General features: G+C 45.0%; 1 protein-coding gene across 1 annotated transcript in view; it reads left to right on the top strand.

Annotated features, from left to right (window-relative positions):
* Positions 1 to 8220, top strand: part of PTPRJ (protein tyrosine phosphatase, receptor type J) — a 187253-nt gene extending 179033 nt beyond the window's left edge. Inside the window, exons 23-25 of the mRNA XM_025357782.1 lie at positions 3108 to 3268; positions 4027 to 4162; positions 6865 to 8220. Of these exons, the coding sequence (XP_025213567.1) occupies positions 3108 to 3268; positions 4027 to 4162; positions 6865 to 7023 (456 nt within the window). The 3' untranslated portion in view covers positions 7024 to 8220. The remainder of the gene's footprint in view (positions 1 to 3107; positions 3269 to 4026; positions 4163 to 6864) is intronic.
* Positions 8221 to 27121: the final 18901 nt, after the last annotated feature.

Raw genomic sequence — 27121 nt, 5'->3', positions numbered from 1 at the left:
TAAAATGAATCTTAAGAGCATGGCTCTGCATCAGGAGCTCTTTCCTTTCTTTCCACTTCCAGGTGACTTGCTCATAGATTTTATAGAACAAACCGTAGCCTTTTGGATTATTTGGTTAGAAATATGGCATCAGGAGCGGCTACTTGCTCTTAGGAGTAATTGATAACAGTTACATTAATAGGATTCCAGGGCTTATGCACATGGCCTCCCTTCCCCTCAAAATTTACAAAAGCCAATCCAATTAAATTGTGCAGGCATTCTAGGAAGTCAAGTTTATGTGCCTTTTTCCTTTTACAAGGATGCTTTGAAAATAGAGGCAGTGCCATGAAGCAGCGTTGGTATCTGTTGATGGGTGTGTGCATTGGCATAACTCTTTGCTGTTTATATCACAGGCCTAAAAATGTCTGTTCTCTTTGATTTGCTGGCTCGAAGTCTGAGACTATCCTAAGGAAATAATCTGAAATGCAACAAAAGGCTTATTCAGAAAGACGAGTCTCAGCATTATTTATAATAGAGAAAAACTTTGGAAACCATGCAGACATCTAGCTTTTGTAGAATGGATAACTCAACTATGACTCGCCTGCTTATAATATCATTATTCAGCTGTTAGAAATGATGGGCCAGGCGTGGTGGTTCATGCCTGTGAGGATGAGGTGGGAGGATCGCTTGAGCTCAGGTTTGAGACCAGCTTGGGCAACATGCTGAAACCCCGTCTCTACAAAAACAAAGCAAAACAAAACCCGAAAATTAGTCAGGTGTGCTGGCATACACCTGTAGTCCCAGCTACTCGGAAGGAGGATGGCTTGAGCCCAGGAGGTCGAGGCTGCAGTGATTGTGCCCATTATACTGCAGCCTGGGTGACAAAGCAAGACCGTGTCTCAAAAAAAAAAAAAAAAAAAAAATGGATGGGTAGACTATATAATTACCATGGGGACATGGTAGGATGTAATGTAAGAGAATGAAAATTTATGCATATTATAAGTAGTGCATAAAAGGAAAGCTGGAAAGTAGATTCATTGGAGTTGAATCTTGAATCTTTTGGGTGGGTTTTGGGGTTGATGGGTTAGGGTCTAGTTTATGAGATTATTCTTGAAGATTCCATAAGTCATGGATAAAGTATAGTATATTAAGTACTAATTCTTTATTAATTGCTGTGTTTCAAAGAGTCTGGTCTCGATATTTCAGTTCCTCCTCTGGAGATGCCATCAAAGCTGTTACCATTCACTGATCTGGCCACCTAAATAATGCTGCTCACAGTAGTAGAAAAATGTCGTGCTTATTCCTTTCCTTTCCTTTTCCTTTCCTTTCCTTCCCCTTCCCCTTCCCCTTCCCTTTCGGAATCTCACTCTGTCATCCAGGCTGGAGTGCAGTAGCGTGATCTCAGCTCACTACAAACTCCGCCTCCCGGGTCCAAATAATTCCCCTGCCTCAGCCTCCTGAGTAGCTGGGACTACAGGCACCTGCCACCACACCCAACTAATTTTTTTTTGTATTTTTAGTAGACACGGGGTTTCACCATATTGGCCAGGCTGGTCTTGAACTCCTGACCTTGTGATCTGCCTGCCTCGGCCTTCCAGAGTGTTAGGATTACAGGCGTGAGTCACCGTGCTCGGCCTCTCATGCTTATTTCTATAGATTTTGCTCATTTGAACGGACTGGCTTCTCCTTGGTTGCCTCCGCTGCTTGGGGCTTACCTTTGTGGAGGGGCATTTTGGGTGGAGTCGTCCACATCATTTTTTAAAATGCTATTACTATGATGATTATTTTTTATTAACTAAACTCCAGACTTTATTCCGATTTCATGTTTTTCCACTAAAGCCTTCTTTTGTTCCAGGAGCTGATCCAGGACACCATATGGCATTTAGTACCATGTTATTTTTTAATTATACAAAATGCATGAATACATTTTCCTTTAGAAAACTGAGAACATTACAGAGCTAATGGTTTCCTTTGACTACCACCCCTAACCCGAGCCCCTTCGGCCCTCCACGAAGATAATGCTAAGTATAACTTCCCCCTCTTCCTCTCCCCCTCCTTCTCCCCTTCCCCACTCCCACTCCCTTTCCCCTCCCCTCTCCCTCTCCCTCCTTTTTTCTTCCCCTTCCCCCACCTCCATCTCTCACAGCTGGTTTCTGACTTCGGATCAGTACTTCTGGTTACATGTGTGAATGTTAACTTTATCTGTGATGAGGTCTTCTAGCACCTCTCCCCTCACTCTATCTTTGTTTCCTGCTGTTTTCCAAATTTTGAATACTGCAGATTTATTGTTCTTATCATGAATATACATTTGAAAAAAATGAGTGTCAAAGGGCAGCTGTCATAAAGGAGATGGAAATGCCTGCGGCGCGGATGTAGGTCACATGGGTACGGTCATTCCCTGGTATGGGCATAACGAGTACAGCTGAGTCAGGGACAGGACCTGCCCCAGCTGTGGTGGGCTTCTGGGCTTCAAGGTATATGCTTTGGAGTGAGGTAGGGAACCAGTCTGTGTAATAATGAGCTCTATTGTCTTTCAGATGTTGAAATGGATGGTTTTTTGGGGGAGTCCTTTCTCAGCTCTCTCCAATTCTAAATACTTGCATGGTGCTTGCCAGTGACCTGTCACTTTATTCGCTTCTCTAGGGGGCATAGTGAATTATGAGGCCATTCTTGCCCAGAAGGCACTGATTATCATGGTGTATTTGAGTAAATTATTTTTGGTTTTATGGTCAGTGACATTCCCGGGGGGCTCGGGGATGGGGCTCATGAAGTTCTAAGGAGGTGAGTTCATTATTGACAGGCAGCTGTGTCAGGAAGGGAAGGATCTGAACGCAGAACTGGAGGATAAGGGACTTCTGTTGCATCTAAAATCAGTGTGGGGGAAATGACTTCACTTCTATGAATCGCTGCTGCCTTATCTTTAAACGGGGATAATAAACTCTCCTTCTTGGGCATATTGTGAGGGTTTGATGAGCAAGCACTTTATCAGCTGCTGTGCAAATGTGAAGTTTCATTTTTAGTCATTACAACTCCCGGTTACTACTCAGGCTGTGCTTGATTTCCCCTGCCTTTTTGATGTTGTTAGGCGGCCTTTCTGTCTGGATCTAACTCATTTTCTGGGCTTTTAGATCCAGACAAGTGAGAGTCACCCTCTGAGACAGTTCCATTTCACCTCCTGGCCAGACCACGGTGTTCCCGACACCACTGACCTGCTCATCAACTTCCGGTACCTCGTTCGTGACTACATGAAGCAGAGTCCTCCCGAATCGCCGATTCTGGTGCATTGCAGGTATGCAGATGGCACGTCATGTGTGACAGATTTCCAATGTTATTATATATTTATCAGCACTTTACACAAGCAAAGCCTAAGAGGGAATGTAATAGGCATGTACGAATTCAGGAAAGGGTTTGGATAAGCAACCATGGACTTACTCCCTAAACCCTGAACTTCCAAAACAGGGGTTGGCAAACTGTAACCCATGGATCAAATCTGGTCAGCTGCTGTTTTTGTAAACAACATTTTCTAGGAACACAGCATGCCCATTTATTTATATATTGTTTATGGTTGCTTTTCTGCTACAACGGCAGAAAGAGACCATATGGTTTGCAGAGCTTAAGATGTTTACTCTCTGGCCCTTTACTGAAAAAGTTTGCCAACGCCTAACAAGAAGTTAGTTTTGAAGCTAAAGGAATTAATTTAGGACAGAAGACAGGAGGGGCTCTGTTGCCCAGTGGGGAATAAATCGATGAAACATGCCATCCTAGGTTATGGTGGCAACTTGAATGGGACTGAGATTGAAGAAGCTTGAGCAAGGGGTTGTATATGTGGCATTTGACTCAAATATGAGTTTGGGACTTAGGCCCCAGTCCCAAGCTAGTGCTGTCTGACTTGCTGAGGCTTTAACTGAGCAAATGTGTACTGATCCTGCACATTGCCCTCGAAGTGTGACAGTGAAGGAAAGCAAGATGTATGTACAAATGAGGAACTCTAAGAGGCTTGCAGTTGAGGGAACCCACTGTAATAGGCTTATTTCTCTTTTCTCTCAGTGCTGGGGTCGGAAGGACGGGCACTTTCATTGCCATTGATCGTCTCATCTACCAGATAGAGAATGAGAACACCGTGGATGTGTATGGGATTGTGTATGACCTTCGAATGCATAGGCCTTTAATGGTGCAGACAGAGGTGAGGCCAAGATCTGTATTTGACATTCCACCCTTCCCCTCTTTTTTTTTTTTTTTTTTTGAGATGGAGTCTCGCTCTGTCGCCCAGGCTGGAGTGCAGTGGCGTGATCTCGGCTCACTGCAACCTCTGCCTCCTGGGTTCAAGCGATTCTCCTGCCTCCGCCTCCCAAGTAGCTGGGATTACAGTCATGCACACCATGCCCAGCTGATTTTTGTATTTTTAGTAGAGACGGGGTTTCTCCATGTTGGCCAGGGTGGTCTCGAACTCCTGACCTCAAGTGATCTGCCTGCCTTAGCCTCCCAAAGTGCTGGAATTACAGGCGTGAGCCACTGCGCCTGGCCCTTCCCCTCAATTTTTAAACGGTTGCATTGTATCATGCACTTATGTTAAAATATGTCACCCTTCCAGATCTTTCTGGCTCTTGGCTGTGAACTAACATTGGATTTCTTTGCAGACTCTAAGCTGACTTGGATTTAAGTTACCCAGTACAAGTGACAGTAGTACTGATGTCAGTAATGGAACTACAACCTGAGATAGTGTCAGGATTCTTTACCTTGCTGCCTCTGACTCATTAAATAATCTTGGGACATCTTTGAACTTTGGCTTCTGGGTTTTAAACTCATAAAACTGGTATTTTCCATTCTTTGTTTCTAAGATCTAACCATCTTTAAAATAAGCTAAGGAAACAAACTCATCAAACATTAATGATGTGACATATCATAATGCCGCTTAAATGTTAATACAGCAATTTATCCTCACTCAGACTTGTACATTTAAAAGAATATCAATTATCATAGCTACAGAAGGGTGGCTGACCAGTGAAGAAAAGGAATGCTTAATATCTACGGTATAATTTCTGTACTACTGTTGGATTTGGTTTTACCCAAAATGTTACTGAGAAGCAGTGTTTTTGAAGCATGTTTTCAACAGAGAACATATTGCAAAGTTGCTTTCCTCAAAGGGGTGAATGTTCCTTGACCAGGATGAGAGCAGAATATTAATTTTGTATCAGGCTATCGTCCTGTACCGATTTAGAACTCTATGAATATATGCTGTGTTTTTTGAGTCTAGCAGGGAATGTTCTAGATGCCTGGGTACATTGTGTGCTCTGGGGTGAGCTTGATGGTTGTTGTGGAAAGAGTGAAATTCACCTCCTGTGTTGGTCAAAAGACAGATTGTCTTTTTTCTGCTATGATTATATAAAGTAGTATTTCTCAATCTTTTATCCTTTTTTGAGAAACACAGAACTCTTATCCCTGCTACTAGAGTCTAATCTTTTTTATATTTTCAAAACAATACTTATTCACATGAAAGCATTTGACGATATATTTCTCTCTCTCTCTCTCTCTTTTTATTTTTATTTTTGAGACGGATTCTTGCTCTGTCACCGGGCTGGAGTGCAGTGGTGTGATCTTGGCTCACTGCAACCTCTGCCTCCTGGGTTCAAGCAATTCCTCTGCCTCAGCCTCCCGAGTAGCTGGGACTACAGGCGCGTGCCACCACACCTGGCTAATTTTTTTTGTATTTTAGTAGAGACGGGGTTTCACCATGTTGGCCAGGCTGGTCTTGATCTCCTGACCTCGTGATCCGTCTTCCTCGGCCCCTCAAAGTTCTGGGATTATAGGCGTGAGCCACCGTGCCTGGCCTCAATATATTTTTCTCTTACTCTTCCTTTCCCAGTCCTGCTTCCTGGAGGTAGCCAATGTTTATAGTTTGGTGTCCATCTTTATAAGGCTCTTTATGTACATCTGTAAACACACACACACACACACACACACAGACACAAATACATAGTACTTTGAAAAAAATTGGATCCTTTTTTTTTTTTTTTTTGAGATGGAGTCTCGCTCTGTCACCCAGGCTGGAGTGCAGTGGCACCATCTCGGCTCACTGTAACCTCCATCTCCTGGGTTCCAGCGATTCTCCTGCCTCAGCTTCCTGAGTAGCTGGGATTACAGGCATGTACCACCATGCCCAGCAAATTTTTGTATTTTTAGTAGAGACAGGGTTTCACCATGTTGGCCAGGCTGATCTCGAACTCCTAACCTGAGCCGATCTACCTGCCTCGGCCTCCCAAAGTGCTGGGATTACGGGCATGAGCCACCACGCCCGGCCAGATCCTGTTTTATATATGTTGCTTCTCTGTGTTTTTTTTTCCTCCTCTTACAGTATCATGGATATTTTTCTGTGTCAGCTTATACCCCCATTTCCCCTTTTTTTCATCACTACCCGCAGATTCTGATATACTTGCCTGAAGGGTAGTCCTCATCCAGCTCCACCTGATCATCTTTTAACCTCGCTCCTCGGTTGGGCATAACAGTTGATTCTTACCCTGCACAGCCTCACTAGCCAAGGCCATCTTGTTGGACATTTGATTGTTCGAATGTGCGTGTGCCTTCTTTCCTCTACATTTCCTCCTTCCTTTGCCCTTCCCCGAGACTGTGGCATTTCTCCTTGGGGAGGGGAGGTGTGGAGTGTGCTCTTCTGGTTGAGAATCTTTGACGATGGACATCTTGCTTCTGTGATTTCAGATTTCACTGCAGTGCTGTTACGTCTCGAAACACGTTCACCTGAACCGTTTGCTGTTGGGTGGATGGAGTTTGGGAGTGGCGCCGGGGAATTACCTGTTTGAAAATAATTTTGGGTGCTCATTTCTGGGACCCGTGTTCATTTTCTGTCTCTCTCTTTCCTTTTTCTATCAGGACCAGTATGTTTTCCTCAATCAGTGTGTTTTGGATATTGTCAGATCCCAGAAAGACTCCAAAGTAGATCTCATCTACCAGAACACAACTGCAATGACAATCTATGAAAACCTGGCGCCCGTGACCACGTTCGGAAAGACCAATGGTTACATCGCCTAATTCCAAAGGAGAAACCTTTCTGGAGTGAACCAGACCGTCGCACCCACAGCGAAGGCACAGGCCCCGATGTCGACATGTTTTTATATGTCTAATATCTTAATTCTTTGTTCTGTTTTGTGAGAACTAATTTTGAGGGCATGAAGCTGCACGTGACAGATGACAAATTGGGGCTGTCGGGGGCTGTGGATGGGTGGGGAGCAAATCACCTGCATTCCTGATGACCAATGGGATGAGGTCACTTTTCTTTTTTTTTTTTTCCCCCCTTGAGGATTGTGGAAAACCAGGAAAAGGGAGCTATGATTTTTTTTCCAAAACAATTTCTTTTTTAAAAAAGACTATTTTATATGGTTCACATGCTAAAGCCAGGATTGTGTTGGGTTGAATATATTTTAAGTATCAGAGGTCTATTTTTACCTACTGTATCTTGGAATCTAGCCGATGGAAAATACCTAATTGTGGATGATGGTTGCCCAGGGAGGGGTACGTGGCGCCTCTTCCGAATGGGTTTTCTATTTGAACATGTGCCTTTTCTGAATTATGCTTCCACAGGCAAAACTCAGTAGAGATCTATATTTTTGTACTGAATCTCATAATTGGAATATACGGAATATTTAAACAGTAGTTTAGCATCAGAGGTTTGCCTCCTCTGTAACATTTCTGTTCTCATTTGATCAGGGGAGGCCTCTTTGCCCTGACCCCACGTCCCCTGCCCCCTGTACATTTGTGCTCCACTTTTTCTTCCTTTTTCCCTCCCAGTTTTCTCCAAAGACTCTTCTGTTGGCAACATTTTCAGCCCATTGGTTGGGTGAGAATGGCGACTCAAATATCACCTTGAGAATTTCTGTGGGTGGGAATGGGAGAAGCAGAGGAATCCTACAGTGACAGAAATCCTTTTCCTGTCCCTGTATTATCCTTTTTCTCATGTCTGTATTTGGTATGAAGGATTATTTAAAGGTGCAATATGTGACTTAGTGATTCATGATGTTCTAGGTTTTTAGTAACGTTTTACTCAGGTTGGCATTTTAAGTGTCTGTGTCCGTGTGTATGTGTGTGTGTATGTTCAGAAGCGTGGCAATCTGTGAACACTTCAGCGTGAATTCAGCATCAGATTAATCCCTCCTTCCCCGAAGTCCACTGGCTTTTGTCTCTCTCTGCCGTGACACATATCGGAATCTACTGTATATATATATATATATACTAAGCTCTTAAAAACAGTCATTCCTATGAATTGAGGTGTACAAAGTTTGAATTTGTATCAAAGATGTAATTATTATTTTTAAAACCTCTTTTCACTATACTGCTGCTGTAATTACTTTGATTTTTAAAATGTAGATTAATTTTTTTTTTGCTTCAGGTGTGTGTCCACCAAGAATTTCAGAATTTATGTGGATTTATTTTATTGGTACATAATCTGTAAACTTCTTAAGGCATTAACATGAAAAGATTTTTTTCTTCTTTTTTATTTTATATTGTGGCTCAGGTTATATTTTGAAGAAGTTTTGAGTTTAACCTCCAATAGGCAATGAAGTTGACAAGGTTTTATGAAGGAATAACCAAGTCCCTGGAGTCCTGTGGCTGTTTCCACAGTAATGCGTCCTGCTGTAAACAGGACAGGTGTGTCCTGTTGAGAATGGGAGCGGGCTCTTCCAGCCTCCTGGTCCCTCCTGACTCTGCCACGCCCCTCACCTCACTGGCACTTTGATAACTGACTGGACGTGTTAATGGGTCTTTCAGGGTTCCAAAGGGTGAACCACACTTTTTAACGCCCTGGCTGTAGTTCAGAGGGTTAGTGCTGTATGCCTTTTATTTCCCTTTCCCTTTGAGGTACTGAAAGGATGAAAAGGTGGTGTCATGTTTTGGGGAGAATCTTACTTCTCAAATGGAAATTGCACTTTTTGCTGAATCCTTTGCATTTTTTTTGGTAGTAAGCAGTTCATTGAGTATCGGGTCCTCAAAGGAATGAGTTAGCCAGGCTAGGGCGGGCCCTCTTGACCTAACTTCAGAGGGGGCCTTGGCTCAGTAGGTGTGAATCAGGGAAGCCACGCTGTCCTTGGGGCGTTGCATGAAGCTGGGCGTGGGCGGATTCCTCCCACACCTTCACACCGGCCTGCCTCCAACTCATGCAGATCTCGGAGCAGTCGGTACTTCATTCATAGGTCCCTGTTCAGGCAGCAGTTCTGTGGGCTGTGGTCCTCTCCCCTCCAATGTGTCTGAAACCATTGTGATGGCTGGCAAATCCCAGGGAGCTCCTGAGCTCTGCTCTGCCCACATCACTGCCACCGGGAAGTCAGAGGAAGGGACTTGTTGCTAAAAAATCCTTTAAAAGATTAAATCCTTTAAAAGATTAAAGCAACATAATTGTAAACACATTGTATAAAAATGCAAAACACAGTAACCCTCTTTCCTTCCGCCTGGTGTGGGCTTGGGAAATGGGCAAGCGGCCCCAGCGATCACGGGAGGAACTCTTGTGGCGGAGCGGTCTGGGATTCCAAATGGGCAGGTCACACGAAGGTCACGATGCTTCTCTGCATCCTGAAAAGGGCTGGGGACAGGGCCAGTGGGGGTGGTAAGGGTATTTATAGCACAGTGCTTGAAAAGGGAAGATTCATGTGTAACTATAAAGGACACACAGGCTGGGGGTTGGTCAGAGGCAAGAGGAGGGTGCCTCCGAGCTGCCTCAACCCCTCCCAGGAACAATGAGCTCAAATTGGAAGAGTCCAATGGAATCGGGGGGATGGTGTGAGCGCCCCTGCTCAGTCTTTGACAGTTGCATACAGAAAAGCAGCTGGTGTGGGTTTCAGTGTCAATGGAAGGGCCAAAGATAGGTGGCCGGCTCGTTTGGGGGATTCGGGCCATTGATAACATCTCCCGGGAACCACCACTTTTTTGCCTCCGAAGTCGAATCTAGTGATGATCTCGGCACCAGCAGGAAATGACATTTGGTGTCTGCCCACCGCGGCCATACTGTGACCTCCAGCCAGAGTTCCGCCGAATTGACTCCACTGGATTTGTGCTTTCTTGAGTCAGAGGCTCCCTGGGGTTAGGGATGGAGGGGCGGGGTCAGCGTTGCAGCCGATCGCGTTTGTTTTTCATCTGGGATGAAAAAGCCTAGTTCTCTTTTGAAATGCTTGATTGTACTTACTGAGCTAAACAAGCCTCGGTGACTGTGGTTGATTTGCCTCAAAAGTCTTAAGTTCTGGGTTTGCAGACTACTGTGTAGCAGCTGTGTGTTTAACATACTGTAGCTTTTTCTCCCTTGGGGGCACATATGAATAGGATGTGTTGATGTGGACTCTAAACTGTAATTTTCTTGTAACTATTTTGGAATGATGCATATTTCTAATGTTTGTTATACTTGTACAGAGTATTGCTGTTGGTTGCTTTTTTTTTTTTAAGGAAAAAATGGCCTGAAAACATTTTTTTAAAGACTTACAAATACCAAATATAAAAAAGTCAATGCATTATGCCTTTGCTTCTTTCTTTCTTCTTCTTTTTTTTTTTTCCTTCTTACAATGTACCAAGCAGTTTACTGGCCTGCATTTTACTTGGGCATCCTTAACAAAAACATTTCTCTTTGGGATTTCCAGATTGTTTTAGTTTTCTAGGGCTGTTGGAACAAGTACCACCAACTGGTAGTTTAAACAACAGAGATTTTCTTCCTACAATTTTGGTGGCTGAGATCCAGGTGTGGGTAGGGTTGGTTTCCTGTGAGGCCTGTTTTTTTTTTTTGGAGACAGAGTCTCACTCTGTTGCCCAGAGTGAGTGCAGAGGCATGATCTTGGCTCACTGCAACCTCCGCCTCCCGGGTTCAAGTGGTTCTCCTGCCCCACCCTCCAGGGGCCTCTCTTTTTGGCTTACAGATGGCTGTCTTCTCCCCGTGCCTTCACATGGTCTTCCCTCTGCGTGTCTGTGTCCTAATCTCCTTTTTTTTTTTTGAGACAGAGTCTTGTTCTGTTGTCCAGGCTGGAGTGCAGTGGCACGATCTCAGCTCACTGCAACCTCTGCCTCCTGGGCTCAAGCGATTCTCCTGCCTCAGCCTCCCGAGTAGCTGGGACTACAGGCGCCCATCACCACGCCCAGCTAATTTTTTTGTATTTTTAATAGAGATGGGGTTTCACCATGTTGGTCAGGCTGGTGTCGAACTCCTGACCTCGTGATCCGCCTGCCTTGTCCTCCCAAAGTGCTGGGATTACAGGCGTGAGCCACCGCTCCCGGCCAATCTCCTTATAAGGACACAAATCATACTGGATCAGGGCCTACCCTATTTACCTAATTTTACCTTAATTACCTCTTCAAAGACACTCTCTTCAAATGTAGTCAAATTCTGTTGTACTGGGAGTTGGGACTTGACCATATGAGTTTTGGAGGGGACCTAGTTCAGCCTGTAACACATATTCAGGGCAATTTAGTGAAGAGGAGGCTTGGAAAAAGTGGTTGTGCATCTTAAGATTGTGTGTGTTCCCAGAAGGTTGGAGGTATGAGTCTGCAGGTGGATGGATACCCAGTTGGTGGGGGGATACGCAGGTCCCCTGGGATTTTTAGAGGGCTTTCATTGGTGGATGCAAGGAATCCTAGAATTGCGGGGATACTGTGGCAATTAGGGTAGTTCTAATTTCATGCCTGTCTCTCTCATATGCGGATGCAAACTCTCAAACAGACTAAGAGTGCCAGGTGCGGTGGCTCATGCCTGTAATCCCAGGACTTTGGGAGGCTGAGCTGGGTGGATCACTTGAGGTCAGGAGTTTGAGACCAGCCTGGCCAACAGGGTGAAACCCCGTTTCTAGTAAAAATACAAAAATTAGCCGGGCGTGGTGGCGGGCGCCTCTAATCCCAGCTACTTGGCAGGCTGAGGCAGGAGAATTGCTTGAACCCGAGAGGTGGAGGTTGCAGTGAACTGAGATTGCACCACTGCAGCCTGGGCAGCAGAGCGAGACTCTGTCTTGGAAAAAAAAACAAAACAGAAAAAAACCAGACTAAGAGGATTTTGTTGTGAGATCTCTTTTGTGAGACAAATTCATGCATTCATTCAATTGTGATTTACTGAGTTCCTATCCTTTACCAGGCACTGTACCTCAGTGGCTGAGGGTTCAGTGGTGAACAAGACAGACAAAAATCTCTGCCTTCATGGAGTTTACATGCTGATAAAGGGAGACAGACAAGCAGTACATGTAAGTCAAATCTTGAGCATGTTAGAGGATGAAAACGTGAAGAAAAATGGCATTTCCTGTCCTGATGCACCAACTCATCAGTCTCACGCAGGCAGTGCAGTTATGCCCTGTCAGGATGAAGGATCTTCTGCAACACGCCCTCCAAACAACCCCTGCTTTGGGGGAAGATGAGAGCGAGACAGTTTGGACAGCAGCAGTGCACACCTCATAGGCCTGCCAGAGACAGAGTGGAATGGAGATGAAGTCCCGCCCTTGAGGAGAGCCTCAAGGGAGCGGCTGGGGCCTGGGAGATGCAGATGCCAAATGAATGCCAGGAACTACTAGAGGAGGTTTAAAGGAAGAGGTAACGGGCCCAGAGAATTATGAGTGGGTGACTTTTAGTGTGGAGATAAAGCGGGGCAGGTACAGGGCAGGAGACTACAGGCTTTGCTTGGAGAATGGCCAGGCTTCAGGTGATTGGAATCTGAGGAGCATGTGGGTGGGGGTGAGTGAGGTGAGTTGAGGTTGATAACTGTGGAAGGTGAATGTGCTCTAGGACTGTCTGTGGTTGGCTGAAACTGTCTCACCTTTTAAACACTGTGTGTGTGTGTATGTGTGCACATACACAGGTGTACGTATTGTCAACATTAAATAACAGACTGGCTGCAGTGGCTCACACCTGTAATCTCAGCACTTTGGAGGCTGAGGCAGGCAGATCACCTAAGGTCAGGAGTTCCAGACCAGCCTGGCTGACATGGCGAAACCCTGTCTCTACTAAAAATATAAAAATTAGCCAGGCATGGTGGGGGGCGCCTGTAATCCCAGCTACTCAGCAGGCTGAGGCAGGAGAATTGCTTGAACCTGGGAGGTAGAGGTTGCAGTGAGCTGAGATCATGCCACTACACTCCAGCCTGGATGACAGAGGGAAAAAAGTAATAATAATAATAAAAAAAGTCTATTTATTAACACAAGCAATTATAAACATAACCTGGAGGTATCTATCATGTGAAATAAAACAGCAAATTTTACCTATATCTGTGTTCTAGAGGCCTCCACTAAAGAGTATGGTATCGTTAGCTCTCCTGGGCTTTCTGCTTAGGGACAGCGCTTGGGCTGGGGATAAAGTATCCATCATCTTCCTGTTTTGATTGAGACCAAAGTTGTCCCAGAACTTTTCTGCCCACACTGTTGGTTTAGAGGAGGCAGGGAGACACTGTATTGTGGACCCGTTATCCACATACTAAAAAAAATAACCAAACGAGGCTACCCTGCAAAATAGCACAACATTCTCTGCCCCTAGCACTTAGTTTGATAAAAACTGCCTTACCCAGGTATAGCCTAGGAACTGAGATATCGTGGGAAAGAAAAACCAGATGATCACCTGTGGTCTTATAAAGTGTAAAGCTTAAGTGAGAAAAACAATTAATAGAACTATAAGCAGAGAACAATCCCATTAAGAAATAAGTGTATAGAAGAAAAGAAACACAACTCTAGAATAATATAATAGTGGGATTAGGAGTGGATTTTTTTTATTTTCACCTGTTTATAGTTTCTAATTTCTCCCAATGAATATGGAGTACTTATTTAAGAGTAACCAGTTTAAAACTTAGCACTTATCCCTCCTTGCCTCAAAAAAAAAAAAAAAAAAAAAGAAGCTACAGTATATTTTAAAATTTACTAGTCAAGTTACAACATTCTTTAAGCTGAGTGTGAACCCCAGGCTGTTTTTGGAGCACCCCGTGTTGCTGGGACTTTGTTAAAAATGAAAGCTCAGGTTTTGGACGTTAGATTCCGAGCTGTAAAGCTGTAGAAAACAAGGGGCTACCTCTTTGTTCCTGGCTGAGCGTGGTCTGCAAGAGTCCAGGGCCTCTTTGGTATCTGGAGAGCGGAGGGAGTAGGCAGAAAGAATAGAGAAGGTTTAGGCTCCCAAGAGTTCATTTTACATTTTTATTTATTTATTTATTTTGAGCCAGAGTTTTGCTCGTGTTGCCCAGGCTGGTGTGATCTCGGCTCACTGCAACCTCCGCCTCCTGGGTTCAAGTGATCCTCCTACCTCAGCCTCCCGAGTAGCTGGGATTACAGGCGCCTACTACCACTCCCGGCTGATTTTTTTTTTTTTTTTTTTAAGTAGAGATGGGGTTTCACCATATTGGCCAGTCTGGTCTCAAACTCCTGACCTCAGGAGATCCACCCACCTTGGCCTCCCAAAGTGCTGGGATTACAGGTGTGAGCCACGGCACCTGGCCAAACTTCCAAGTTCTGATAGCCATCCCATCCCTTCTGGGGTTTCCCAGCTCTATTTGGGGCTGAACGTGGCAGATCTCTGGGGCCTCCAACATGAGAGCCTGGGCTTTACCTTCCTGCAGGCAGGTGAAGCCTCCTGACCCCAAAAGGTGAATCATGGCCCGCTGTTGGGGCCAGCAGTTTTGGATGATGCCACTAGATGGCGGCAGAGAACTGGGCTGTGGAAGCAATCCTTGGCTAGGCTGTGGCAGGGCAGTGGAGCACATAGGATTGGAAAAGGAACCAGGAGGTCCATAAGGGAAGGCTAAAAACCAACAACAGGGCAAAGGAAGCGCCCTTGCCAGCAGCTGGCAGCTTTCCGTATAATTTGTTACATATGTTCATGGTATGAAAATTTAGGAAAAGAAGGAAAATTTAAAAATCCTATGTTGTCACCATTCAACAAGATGGTCCCCAATAATCCTCCCGCCTGGTAGTCACACTTCTGTGTAGCGCCTCCTCCACTGTAGCAGGGTTGGTCTGTGTGACTGGTAGATTGCAGAGAGGTGATGGCATCGCACTTCTGAGATAAAACTGTGCAGTTTCTCTTTTTCTCTCTCTTGCTCTTTCTCTCTCTCTGCCTCCAGACCCCTCCCCTGCCTCTCTCTCTCCAAAACCAGCTGGCATGTTCTGAACAGCCTTGTGAGAGGCCCACGTGGTGGGCTTCTTCTGAACCTTCTGCCAACAGCTACATGAATGGGCCTGGAAGCAGGTCAGCCTTCGGATGACAGCAGCCTTGGCCAGCAGCTTGACTGCAGCTCCTGGGAGACCCCGAGCCAGAGCCTACCCAGACTCCTTGACTTGCAGAAAGCATCTGAGATGATAAATGTTTACTGTTTCAAACTGCTTTATTTTGGGATAATTTGTTACACAGAAAGAGATAACTAATATAGGCTAATACATCCCACCACATAGGTAATACCACTCTTAACGTTTTACTATAAATAATTCTGTAACCTTTAGAATTCTTGCAAACACACCACACCCACCCACCCACACACACACACACACACACACCCCATATATGCATACATGCATACATCTTCATGTATTTGCTTTCATCTTTTTGCAAAACTGGAACCAAACATGTTCATATTTCTTTTTAAGATTAACATACTTCTTTGAGTAATATTTCTATTGAAGTGTGATACAGACAGAAAAATGCACTAAGCCTAGGTTGGCAGTGTGAGGAATTTTCCAAAAATGAACACACCTGTATAACCAGCACCCAAATAAAAAAAGTATATATGACCGGCATGCCATAAGCCACCTTGGTGCCCCCTTTCAGCCACCCCCTGGCAAAACTAACCACTATCCTGGCTGCTAACCTCTTGAGTTGGTTCTGTGCTCAATTTTTTTAAACGTGCTTCTTTTTTAAAATTAAAAAATCTTATTTTTAGAGATGAGGTCTCACTCTGTCATGCAGGCTGCAGTGCAGTGGCACCGTCATGGCTCGCTAGCTTCAGACTCCTGGGTTCAAGTGATCATCTCACCTCAGCCTCCTGAGTAGCCGGGACTACAGGTGTGTGCCACCACACCTGGCTAATGAAACTTGATTTTTTTTTTTTTTCTTTTTTTTTGGGACGGAGTTTCACTCTTGTTGCCCAGGCTGGAGTGTGATGGCATGATCTTGGCTCACTGCAGCCTCTGCCTCCTGGGTTCAAGCAATTCTTCTGCCTCAGCCTCCCAAGTTGGGATCACCTGTTCGAGTCTCCCACTTAGCGAGGGCCACACATCCAGGATCTAAGGAATTCTCTGTTTCCACAGCGGCAGCCTTGGGTGTGAGACCAGGTGTCATGTCATGAGACCAATTTTGTCATGCAAAATGGCATGCTCAGGTGTCATGGTTGTCTTGGATAACCTGATCCAGACCTGTAGGCCCTGATCCTGCAGCCTTGGCAGTGTGAGGGTCCTTCTGAGGCATTTCATGTTCCCTGACATGGGCCGTAGACTCCACGGGAAGAATCTGTGAAGGCCCTTTCAACAAATCCACTGATCCCATCCACTCCACCTGGCGTGGATGCTTGCTTACTTCCAGAACCTTTGGAGGGAGGGAGATGGCATGGCTCTTTCTTGGAAAGTTTGGAAGGCCACTATGGGCAAGAGGGGACAGACACATGCCTCATGTGACCTCACAGGTCAGCCTAGGACCTGTGACAGTGACAGGGAGACAGGTTTGGCTCAACACAAGGAAGGGCCTTTTGAGGCACAAACTCCCCTGAGGGGTCAGCCCTCTCATGGGAGTAGCTCAGGGGAGAAGGCTTGGCCTTGGCCACTGGGAAGGCCTCTTTCCTGGACTGTGACTGGTGAGTTTGTGCCTCCCTCTGCTCTGCCTCCTGGTGTGATGTTGTTGGTCCTGGTGGCAGTGAGATGGAAAGAAGGCATCAGAGAACAAGACGGATCTGCCCTTTGAATTTGCTTCTGATGGGGAGGGGGTCATCTCAGTCATTTCATAGTAACCAGCTGAGGCAGGAGGGCACCTGGGGTGGTGGATGGGACATGGCTGTGTCCCAACTACCAGCCTGCCTCCACTACGTTCTGCTCAGAATCCACCCTCAGCCATAATAAACCACTTACACTTGATTTTCTATACAAGAGATTGTTGGATATAAAATGCTGCAGGAATAAATGCTCAGTGCCGTGAAGTAAAACCAGCACTCAGGCAAAAGTTTAATTTTCTCAGCAAGGCAATTTACTTCTGCAGAAGGGTGTCACTTGTGTCAGTCAAAATCACAAAAGCACAGAGAACAAAGGAGACCAGGGAGTTTTTATCCTTAACACAGTGTCACTCCCCCATGGTCTGGGGTCAGACTGCAAAATCCGAGCTGACCCAATTGGCTACTTATACATATTTTCCTAAATATAGAAGGGGAGAGGGATGTGAGGTACAAAGGTGCAGTGTGTGAGACGTGCAGTTTTGGGGGAACAATGGGTAGAGGTCACCAAGGGAACAGATATGAGTTATTGATTAGCGCTAACGGGAATGGGGTAGGCTGTTTACGGTAACTAGGGGCAAGGAAGAACAAGAAAGTTGAGTTTGAGAACAAAGGATAAGGAAGTTAACAGGCTAAATTCTTTGAAGAGAAACTCAGAAAGATTTATTGTATCTTACAAGATTATCTTCCTTTTGCTCAAATTCTTGTATCCTTTCCCCTTTCCTTGGCCAAACTCTGCTTTAGGCATTCCTCACTCTAGAAAGCCTTCTCTTACTCTTTTCTATTTAGACTGTGCTACCATAGAATCTCACACATGCCCTTGGGGCCCAGCTGGCTCTCCCACATAGAGCTGTTGTCAACGTTAAGAGAAAAGGTAATGTCTGGAACACAGTAAGTAATAAGTAAATGTTGGCTACTATTTTTATCATAGCGTTTGGAACACAGGATTGTAATTGTGGCTTTACAATTCTGTGGGGCAGGAGCTATTTCTCATTTATCCCTGGATACCCGGAGGCCAGCACACGGCCTGGCATCTGGATACACAGTGCGTCTGCTGAATGCATGCACGCCTGAGTACAAGAATACATGGATGGAGCAGGCCTTCTCCACCATAGTACAGTTACAGGGTGTCAGGAAGAGCCTTCCAGCCAAACACTTGGATTGCATAAAATTCCAACCTTGGAGGAGGAGGACAAGCTGATGTTCACAGAGTGCCTGCTCTGGGTGGGGCTTGACACTGTCGAGCATTGACAGATGTTCTATTAATCCTAGGAGATGAGTTTGCTGCGGGTTCCAAAATGTGCCCTGCAGCTCAGCAGAGTACCCTCAGAACAGCACCCTGGATCGTTTGGGGCTGATCTCATCTTGCTTTCATGCCCCTTCCTGCTGATGGCGAAGGGCTGTGGAAAGCATGGACTTGTCTGTTAAAGGCGATTCAGTGTTTTCTGGTTAAAAACGGTTTTTCTTTTTTTTTTTTTTGAGACGGAGTCTTGCTCTGTCGTCCAGGTTGGAGTGCAGTGACGGGATCTCAGCTCACTGCAAGCTCTGCCTCCCGGGTTTACGCCATTCTCCTGCCTCAGCCTCCCGAGTAGGTGGGACTACAGGCGCCCGCCACCTCGCCCAGCTAGTTTTTTGTATTTTTTAGTAGAGACGGGGTTTCATTGTGTAGGCCAGGATGGTCTCGATCTCCTCATGATCCGCCTGTCTTGGCATCCCAAAGTGCTGGGATTACAGGCTTGAGCCACCGTGCACGGCCTAAAAACTGTTTTTCACACAGGAACAGAAAACCAAATACCACACGTTCTCACTTGTAAGTGGGAGCTAAATGATGAGAACACATGGACACATACAGGGTAACAACACATGCTGGGGCCTGCTTGAGGGTGGAGGCTGGGAGGAGGGGGAGGATCAGGAAAAATAACTAGTGGATACCAGACTTAATACCCACCTGGGTAATGAAATAATCTGTACAGCAAACCCCTGTGACACGTTTACCTGTACAACAAAATTGTACATGGATCTCTGAACTTAAAAGTTAAAAAAAAAAAACCAATTGTTTTTTAGGCTAACTCAGGTTCTCTTTGGTAAATGCTCAGTCTTGAAAGTTTTCTCCATTCACTCTCCTCCTTTGATTTTTTTCAAATTTTTAAATTTTTTTGAGATGGGGTCTTGCAATGTTGCCCACGCTGGTCTTGAACTCCTGGGCTCAAGTGATCCTCCCACTTTGGCCTCCTGAGTAGCTGGGATGACAAGCGCTGGCCATCGTGCCCAGCTTCCTTTTTTTTTTTTTTAAGATGGAGGCTAGAGGAGGGGGAAGCCTGTGTCTTCTCATAGCGGTGGGGTGGAAACCCTTCTGGTCTTCAGGCCATTCTGTGGCTTTCACTGGCTCTTGCTGATATATCCTACCCTGTGTATCTCCAGGTGTTGCCTGTTATTGCTGAATCTGATGGAGACGAAATGAGTCTCCCTTTCCCCTTGGCCATGTTTGTTGCTCCTGGCCGTGGACTCTGTCATTACAGAGGATTAATTAATCATTAATTAATGATTGTCCTCAATCCATTATTGAGGACCCTGCTTTAGGCTGCCTCCTTGTCTGGACCTCAAGTTTCATGGTCTGTGTGGCTGCTCAGCATCCCTGGGATAGGGTACATGGGAAGTTCCCGGTCTCTCGCACATCCCCACTGCAGCTCTGCTTTCACCGATGCAGCTCTGCTGCTCCTGTACTGTGCTGGAAGTGGGGCAAAGCTCCTATCTGGATGTTCTCAACATCTTTTTCAGCCTTATCTGGAATTTCTTCCTGACTTTTTGTTGCCTTGAGTCCCAATTCCCCTGCAAGAGAGTGGGATGCTGGGATGGATCTTTGTCAGGGGCCCAGGTAGTGTCCTCAGGGACTCTAGTCTCATCCTCTCTGAATGTCTCTTTCCACTGCATATCCAGCCAGGGCCTCTTCATGCCCTCCCTGTTTTATCCTCAGTTTTCTCTACCCTCGGTTACAATAAAATTGTGTGCTCAGATTCTGAGCTTTCCTCTTAAAAAAAAAGTTCTTTTTTTTAAAGACCGGGTCTCGCTGTGTTCCCAGGCTAGAATGCAGTGGTGCAAACCTGGCTCAGGCTAACTGCAGCCTTGACCTCCTGGGCTCAGGGCTCAAGCAATCCTCCCACCTCGGTCTCTCGAGTACCTGGGACCACAGGTGCACATCACCATGTCTGGCAATTGGTTTTTTTTTTTTTTTTTTTTTTTGTAGAGACAGGTTCTTGCCATGTTGCCCATGCTGGTCTCAAATTCCTAGGCTCAAACGATCCTCCTGCGTTGGCCTCTCAAAGTACCGGGACTATGCTTTGAGCCACTGCACCTGGACATTCTCTGGATAAGTAAAGACAGTTTTTTGAAATTTAGAAATCCCTTTCTCTTTCCACTAAACTTGGCTTTCCAGATTATTTTCACATGAGAGGTTCAAAAAAGTCTATTTTAACAGTTATAACCAAACTAGAACTTTTTATAGCCAGGGCCTGCCCTCCACATAAAATATTAAAATTATTATAGACCTCTGAGTTTGACACACACACACACATACATATATATACACATTTCGAGACAGGGTCTCACTCTGTTGCCCAGGCTAGAGTGCAGTGGCACAATCTCGGCTCACTGCAGCCTCCACCTCTCGAGTTCAAGCGATTCTCATGTCTCAGCCTCCCAAGTAGCTGGGATTACAGATGCATGCCACCATGCCTGGCTAAGTTTTTGTATTTTCAGTAGAGATGGGGTTTCACCATGGTGGCCAGGCTGGTCTTGAACTCCTGACCTCAAGTGATCCTCCCACCTTGGCCTTCCAAAGTGTTGGGATCACAGGCGTGAGACATTGCACCCAGTCATATCTGTTGGTTTGATGGGAGGGAAGCAGAAGGAACAAAGCATAGATTGGTTTAGCAGGAAAATGCAACAATCATCAATTTCTGTCAGCCCCTGTGAAGTCCTTATTAAAAAAGTGGAAATAATTAGTATCTTGCCAAAGCCACACAGCTAGTAAATGGCAAGCCTGGGAATTGAGCTCCCATCTATTTGGCTTAAAAATCTGGGCTCTGTCCATGACTCCACCCCAGCTTTGCAAGAGGGAGTTAGTTACTCCTAAGATGCAGCTTTCAGATGCTGACATTCCTGCTGACTTAGCATAAGTAGCAGGGTCAGGAGACACAGGATCACTTGGGAGCAGAGAAGCTGGGAAGGGGAAAAGGAAAACCTAGGAAAGGGGTTGGGCGGGGAAGAGAAATGTGAAAGGTACCTGGCAGACTCGTGGGACTGGCAGGGAGGTGGGTTTAGGTACAAGCTTTAGGCTTTGGCATTAGATGGTCCTGGCTGACCATCTGCTAGGTGTGATGCTGCAGGCAAGCCACCCCACCTCTTTGAATCTCTGGTTCTTCATCTGCAAACTGAGAACCATGATAGCATTTATTTATAGTTTTAAATGAGATAGTGTGTGCATTTTCAAGATGAACTGCTAGCCTTTATATAGACAGAGGCAGAAAGTTTCCTTGGAGTAGTGTCTCTGTTCTAAGAAGTTAACTGAATGCCCTGTTTAACAGTCCAGAGACTGATGTAGGAACCTATTATGTGTTTCCTGAGGCAGACTACTCTCCCCTGGGTAGAGATGGATTTTCATCCAGAGCAAGGGGCTTTCAGGAAAGGAAGGGATGAGACCCTGTCTTTTGTTTTGTTTTTGAGATGGAGTCTCACTCTGTCACTCAGGCTGGAGTGCGGTGGTGCAATCTTGGCTCACTGCAACCTCTGCCTCCCAGGTTCCAGCAATTCTCCTGCCTCAGCCTTCTGAGTAGCTGGGATTACAGGTGCCCACCACCATGCCTGGCTAATTTTTGTATTTTTAGTAGAGACAGGGTTTCACCATGTTGGCCAGGCTGGTCTCGAACTCCTGACCTTGGGTGATCTGCCCACCTCGGCCTCCCAAAGTGCTGGGATTATAGGTGTGAGCCACCATGTCCAGTGAGACCCTGTCTTTTGCTCTCTGAGATTTGCAATTAAGGAAACCTATTTTGGTGGTTCAGGGAGATGTTCACTATGATCCATCTGCCTAGAAGAATATTAAAAGCCCCAAGGGGATCCTACCATGAGGGAAAGGGGTACCTGTGTTGATGCTGTAGGCTCAGGACTGAGGTTTGCATAGGAGGCTTGATTTGGTGCAGCATGTGCTGGAGCTGGAAGCTTCTCTGGATCCAACCATCCTAGACCACTGTGTTTGGGGATCAATAGCTGAGCATGTGAGAATGAAGAAAGAGAACAATGACCTTGGAGCACAAGTATGGAAGCTAACCATGGCATGGCGGAAGTCAGACCTGCAGCAGCATTGCTGTAGCAGTGGGCAGAAGACACATGCCCACCAGATTATATGGGACCAACTGCATGGTAATGACTGAAAACAAGGATTGGTCAGATTTTTAATGTCCTCTCTTTCCACATGACTTTTTGGAAGCAGGAGTCCTTTTGACTGAGTGTTCCTGGGAAGTTCTTGGACAATTTGGGATGTAGATGGGGTCTGGCATTGTGTGAGAGAGAATGGACTTCCTGACAATAAGACAGGTGAGGCCTTGAGCTGTTATTTAAGATGTGATTTAATTTTTATTTTCCAGGTGGTGAGATAGATTGTAGGAATTGGAGTAAATTAACGGCTGCATAATAAACAACCCCTTGATCTCAATGGCCTATTCTCATACCCCAGTTTCATGTGGTTGGCAGCCACTCAAGAACCTAGACTGGTAGGGGTTGTACAACCTTTAACCTAAACCTCTCAAGTGTTGCGGGAAGTCAGGGACCCCAAACGGAGGGACCAGCTGGAGCCGCAGCAGAGGAACATAAATTGTGATGATTTCATGGACATTTGTCAGTTCCCAAATAATACTTTTATAATTTCTTATGCCTGTTTTACTTTATTCTCTTAATCCTGTTATCTTCATAAGCTGAGGATGTAGGTCACCTCAGGACCACTATGATAATTATGTTAACTGTATAAATTGATTGTAAAACGTGTGTTTGAACAATATGAAATCAGTGCACCTTGAAAAAGAACAGAATAACAGTGATTTTTAGGGAACAAGGGAAGACAACCATAAGGTCTGACTGCCTGCAGGGTCGGGCAAAAAGAGCCATATTTTTCTTCTTGCAGAGAGCCTATAAACGGATGTGCAAGTAGGGAAGATATCACTAAATTATTTTCCTAGCAAGGAATATTGATATTAATACTCTGGGAAAGGAATTCATTCCCTGGGGGGAGGTCTATAAATGGCCGCTCTGGGAATGTCTGTCCTATGCGGTTGAGATAAGGACTGAAATATGCCCTGGTCTCCTGCAGTACCCTCAGGCTTATTAGGATTGGGAAACTCCATCCTGGTAAATTTTTGGTCAGACTGGTTCTCTGCTCTCAAACCCTGTTTTCTGTTAAGATATTTATCAAGACAATACGTGCACCGCTAAACATAGACCCTTATCAGGAGTTCTGCCTTTTGCCCTTTGTCATGTTTCCTCAGCAGTATGTGATCTTTGTTCTGCTTTTTGCCCTTTGAAGCATGTGATCTTTGTACCTACTTCCTGTTCGTACACCCCTCCACTTTTGAAATCCTTTTTTTTTTTTTTTTTTGAGACGGAGTCTTGCTCTGTCGCCCAGGCTGGGGTGCAGTGGCCGGATCTCAGCTCACTGCAAGCTCCGCCTCCCAGGTTTACGCCATTCTCCTACCTCAGCCTCCCGAGTAGCTGGGACTACAGGTGGCCGCCAACCCGCCCGGCTAGTTTTTTTTTTTTTTTTTTTGCATTTTTTTTTAGTAGAGACGGGGTTTCACCGTGTTAGCCAGGATGGTCTCGATCTCCTGACCTTGTGATCCATCCATCTCGGCCTCCCAAAGTGCTGGGATTACAGGCTTGAGCCACCGCGCCCGGCCACTTTTGAAATCCTTAATAAAAACCTGCTGGTTTTGAGGCTCAGGTGGGCCTCATGGTCCTCCCAGTATATGATGTCACCCCTGGCGGCCCAGCTGTAAAATTCCTCTCTTTGTGCTCTTTCTCTTTATTTCTCAGCCAGCCGACACTTATGGAAAATAGAAAGAACCTACGTTGAAATATTGGGGGCAGGTTTCCTCAATACTCAAGGTCACCCAAAGTGTCACCATTCAGCTGGTAGACAAAGAAGAGAAGGCCAAAGACAACGTGTGGGCGGTTTTTATGGACAAGTTGGAAAGTGACATACAGTCGATTTTCTGTATTCACTGGTTCTGCCTTCGCAGATTCAACCAGTTGCAGATTGAAAATATTTGGAGAAAAATATCCATCAATAAAACCCACAAACATTTAAAATAAAAAATAAAAATAATAGCAATATAATAAAACATAAAATAAAAGATACAATATAACAACCATTTAGATAGCATTTGCACTGTATTAGGTATTATAAGTAATCTAGATGATTTAATGTCACAGGAGGATGTGCATAGTTTATATGACAATGCGACACTACTTTATGTGAAGAACTTGAGCATCCATACATTTTGGTGTCCACCAGCATCCTGGAACCAATCCCCTGTGGATACCAAGGGACATCTGTGTATGACTCTCATCCACATTCCATTGATAGGGAAATGGCATTTAGCTGCATGCCCAGGAAGAAGATAACTGGATGTTGGTGGGTATTGGCATTCTCTGCCATGTGTGTCAGGAGGTTGAATAAAGTGCTCAGCCCAGGGTCTAGTGCACAGCAGGGATTCCATAAATGGCAGTGTCCTCTCTGCTTCCAGAGCAACCTGTGTGGGGAAGGAGTAGAGGAGAAATGAATGGCCGCTGTTTTTCTGCATTGGCACAGTGGCCCAGCTGCTTCCAAATGTGTTGTTATGGACCTTAAAGGGGTGCTAGTTAAAGATTATGTCTAATTTTGGCCTGCAGTAAGGTTACAGGAGGAATCTGGAGCCCTAAGTCCTGGCTTATCAGTGACCTGAACATTTAGTGAGAATGTTTTTTCCTAGCCTCCAATCATGCCTTTAATTATGTAGCTGGAGCTGCTGAGAATCTCAGGGAGGTAAAAGAAGTTCTCAGGTAGCTCTGAAGAACCCCTTAGAGGATGACATTAATTTGCTTCTTTGAAAACTTTTCCTAACTCTCTGCCTCCGCTCCTTAGGGTATAATTAGTTGCTAAAGGCTGTCACCATGCCATAAAACCTGGGTGCGGGCCCAGAGGGCAGAGGGCTGAATGATCATCAAAACTTACAGAAAGAAGAACTAATTGGCCCCTTTTCTCCCCTTGATGATCCCTGTAGCAGCAGAGAACATTTTCCACTAAATTCAAAGAGGTCAATGTCTGAGTTATGGAGGGTTGGTGGAAACACCTAAATATGTGGATTCAATCTACAAGTTTTTTTTTTTTTTTTTCATTTACAGTATTATGTTTTGCAACTTGCTTTTTTGGTTAACTAACAATATATTTTGGAGCTTTTTCAATGTCAGTATATGTAGATGTATCCATTCTTTTAACTTTTTCATAGTATTTTATTTTACACATGCACCAAAATGTGTGTGTGTATGTATCAATCTCAAGATTGAGCTAATTATACTCTTTGTTTCATCACTGATCCATGTACAGTCTCATTTGTTTATTTATTTTGTCTTTATTCTTTTTTTCTTTTTTGAGATGGAGTCTCACTCTGTTGCCCAGGCTGGAGTGCAGTGACACAATCTCAGCTCACTGCAACCTCTGCCTCCTAGGTTCAAGTGATCCTCCTGCCTCAGCCTCCTGGGTAGCTGGGATTACAAGCATGTGCCACCAAGCCCAGCTAATTTTTGTAGTTTTAGTAGACATAGGGTTTCACCATATTGGCCAGGCTGGTCTTGAACTCTGACTTCTAGAGATCCGTCAGCCTTGGCCTCTCAAAGTGCTGGCATTACAGGTGTGAGCCACCACGCCTGGCTTGTCTTCATTCTTCTCTTATCTCCCACATCTTCCATATAAGCAACGTTCCATTGTGTTTAGGTAGACCTTTTTTGGGTACATTGCAAATAATGTTTTATATGATAAACAACGCTGCAGTGTCTTTGTATACATCACTGTTGGGCCATTTGCAATATTACTTCAGGAGAGGTAAACAGGAGAATTGCTGGCTCTCTGGGATGCACATTACATTTTCAAGGAGGAGGCCAAATTGTCCTGCTAGAAAGCTGAACAACTCAGTTTGTTATGTTAGGATAGGTCCAGAAAACTCCAAGGGCTTAATCAACATCAGGTGGCGGTGCTGAGTAGTGTCAGGTTGGTGGGTGGCAGTTCTCTTGTCATTCAGGAATATCAGCTAAGGTCTCTGCATTATCTGCACCCAGGCAGGGTTTGGAGTGTGTGTTCAGGAGGCTTTTATGGTCAGGCCTGCACGTGACTCACATCACTTTTCAGGTTCTATTGGATAGAACTTATTTAGCTGCACTCCTGACTGCATTAGTGGGTCAGCAATGTTGTCTAGCTGTGTGCCTAAATGAGGTGGGGAGAGGGCTTTGGTGGACAATTAGTGGTCTCTGACCCAGTTATTAACTTACAGGCTGCCTTAGACCATTTGTGTTACTATAAAGAAATACCTGTGACTGAGTAATGTGAACTAAGCTCTAATTTTTTTTTTATCTAGCTCAAATTCCTATCTAAGGGGTCTGGGGATTGATGCCCTACAAACTACAAATTCTCATCAGATGGGTTTTATTTAACCCTATGTATCATGACTGACTTTCCAATCTGACTCTGGCATAACAGTACATGACAAAGAACAAAACCAAAATATTTTCCAAAACATGTTTCTTTGGCTTGTTTTGAAATGGTACTGTGAAGCTGTTCTTTGTGGGGGAAAATGTGCATCTACAAAGAATCTTTAATAACATAGCTAGATCTTTCTCTTTCATGCCCTCCCAATTCTGAAGAGATTAAGTAAGAGTCTATCACCTTTTAAATATCTGAATAGGAAACATTTGTCATTTATTGTCTCTAAGGGCAGTCACTAAGATTTCAAAAGAACCTTGGTCCCTGCAATCTTTTATCTTAACAGGAACATTTCCTGTTAAGGAAATCCTGTTAAGGATTCCCTCTTTTTCTATTCATTGGAATAGTTTCAGAAGGAATGGTGCCAGCTCCTCTTTGTACCTCTGGTAGAATTTGGCTGTGAATCGTCTGGTCCTGGATGTTTTTTGGTTGGTAGGCTCTTAATTATTGCC

This window comes from Theropithecus gelada, chromosome 14 (assembly GCF_003255815.1).
Source record: "Theropithecus gelada isolate Dixy chromosome 14, Tgel_1.0, whole genome shotgun sequence".
Lineage (NCBI taxonomy): Eukaryota > Metazoa > Chordata > Mammalia > Primates > Cercopithecidae > Theropithecus > Theropithecus gelada.
This window is presented reverse-complemented; position numbering and strand designations above follow the sequence as displayed.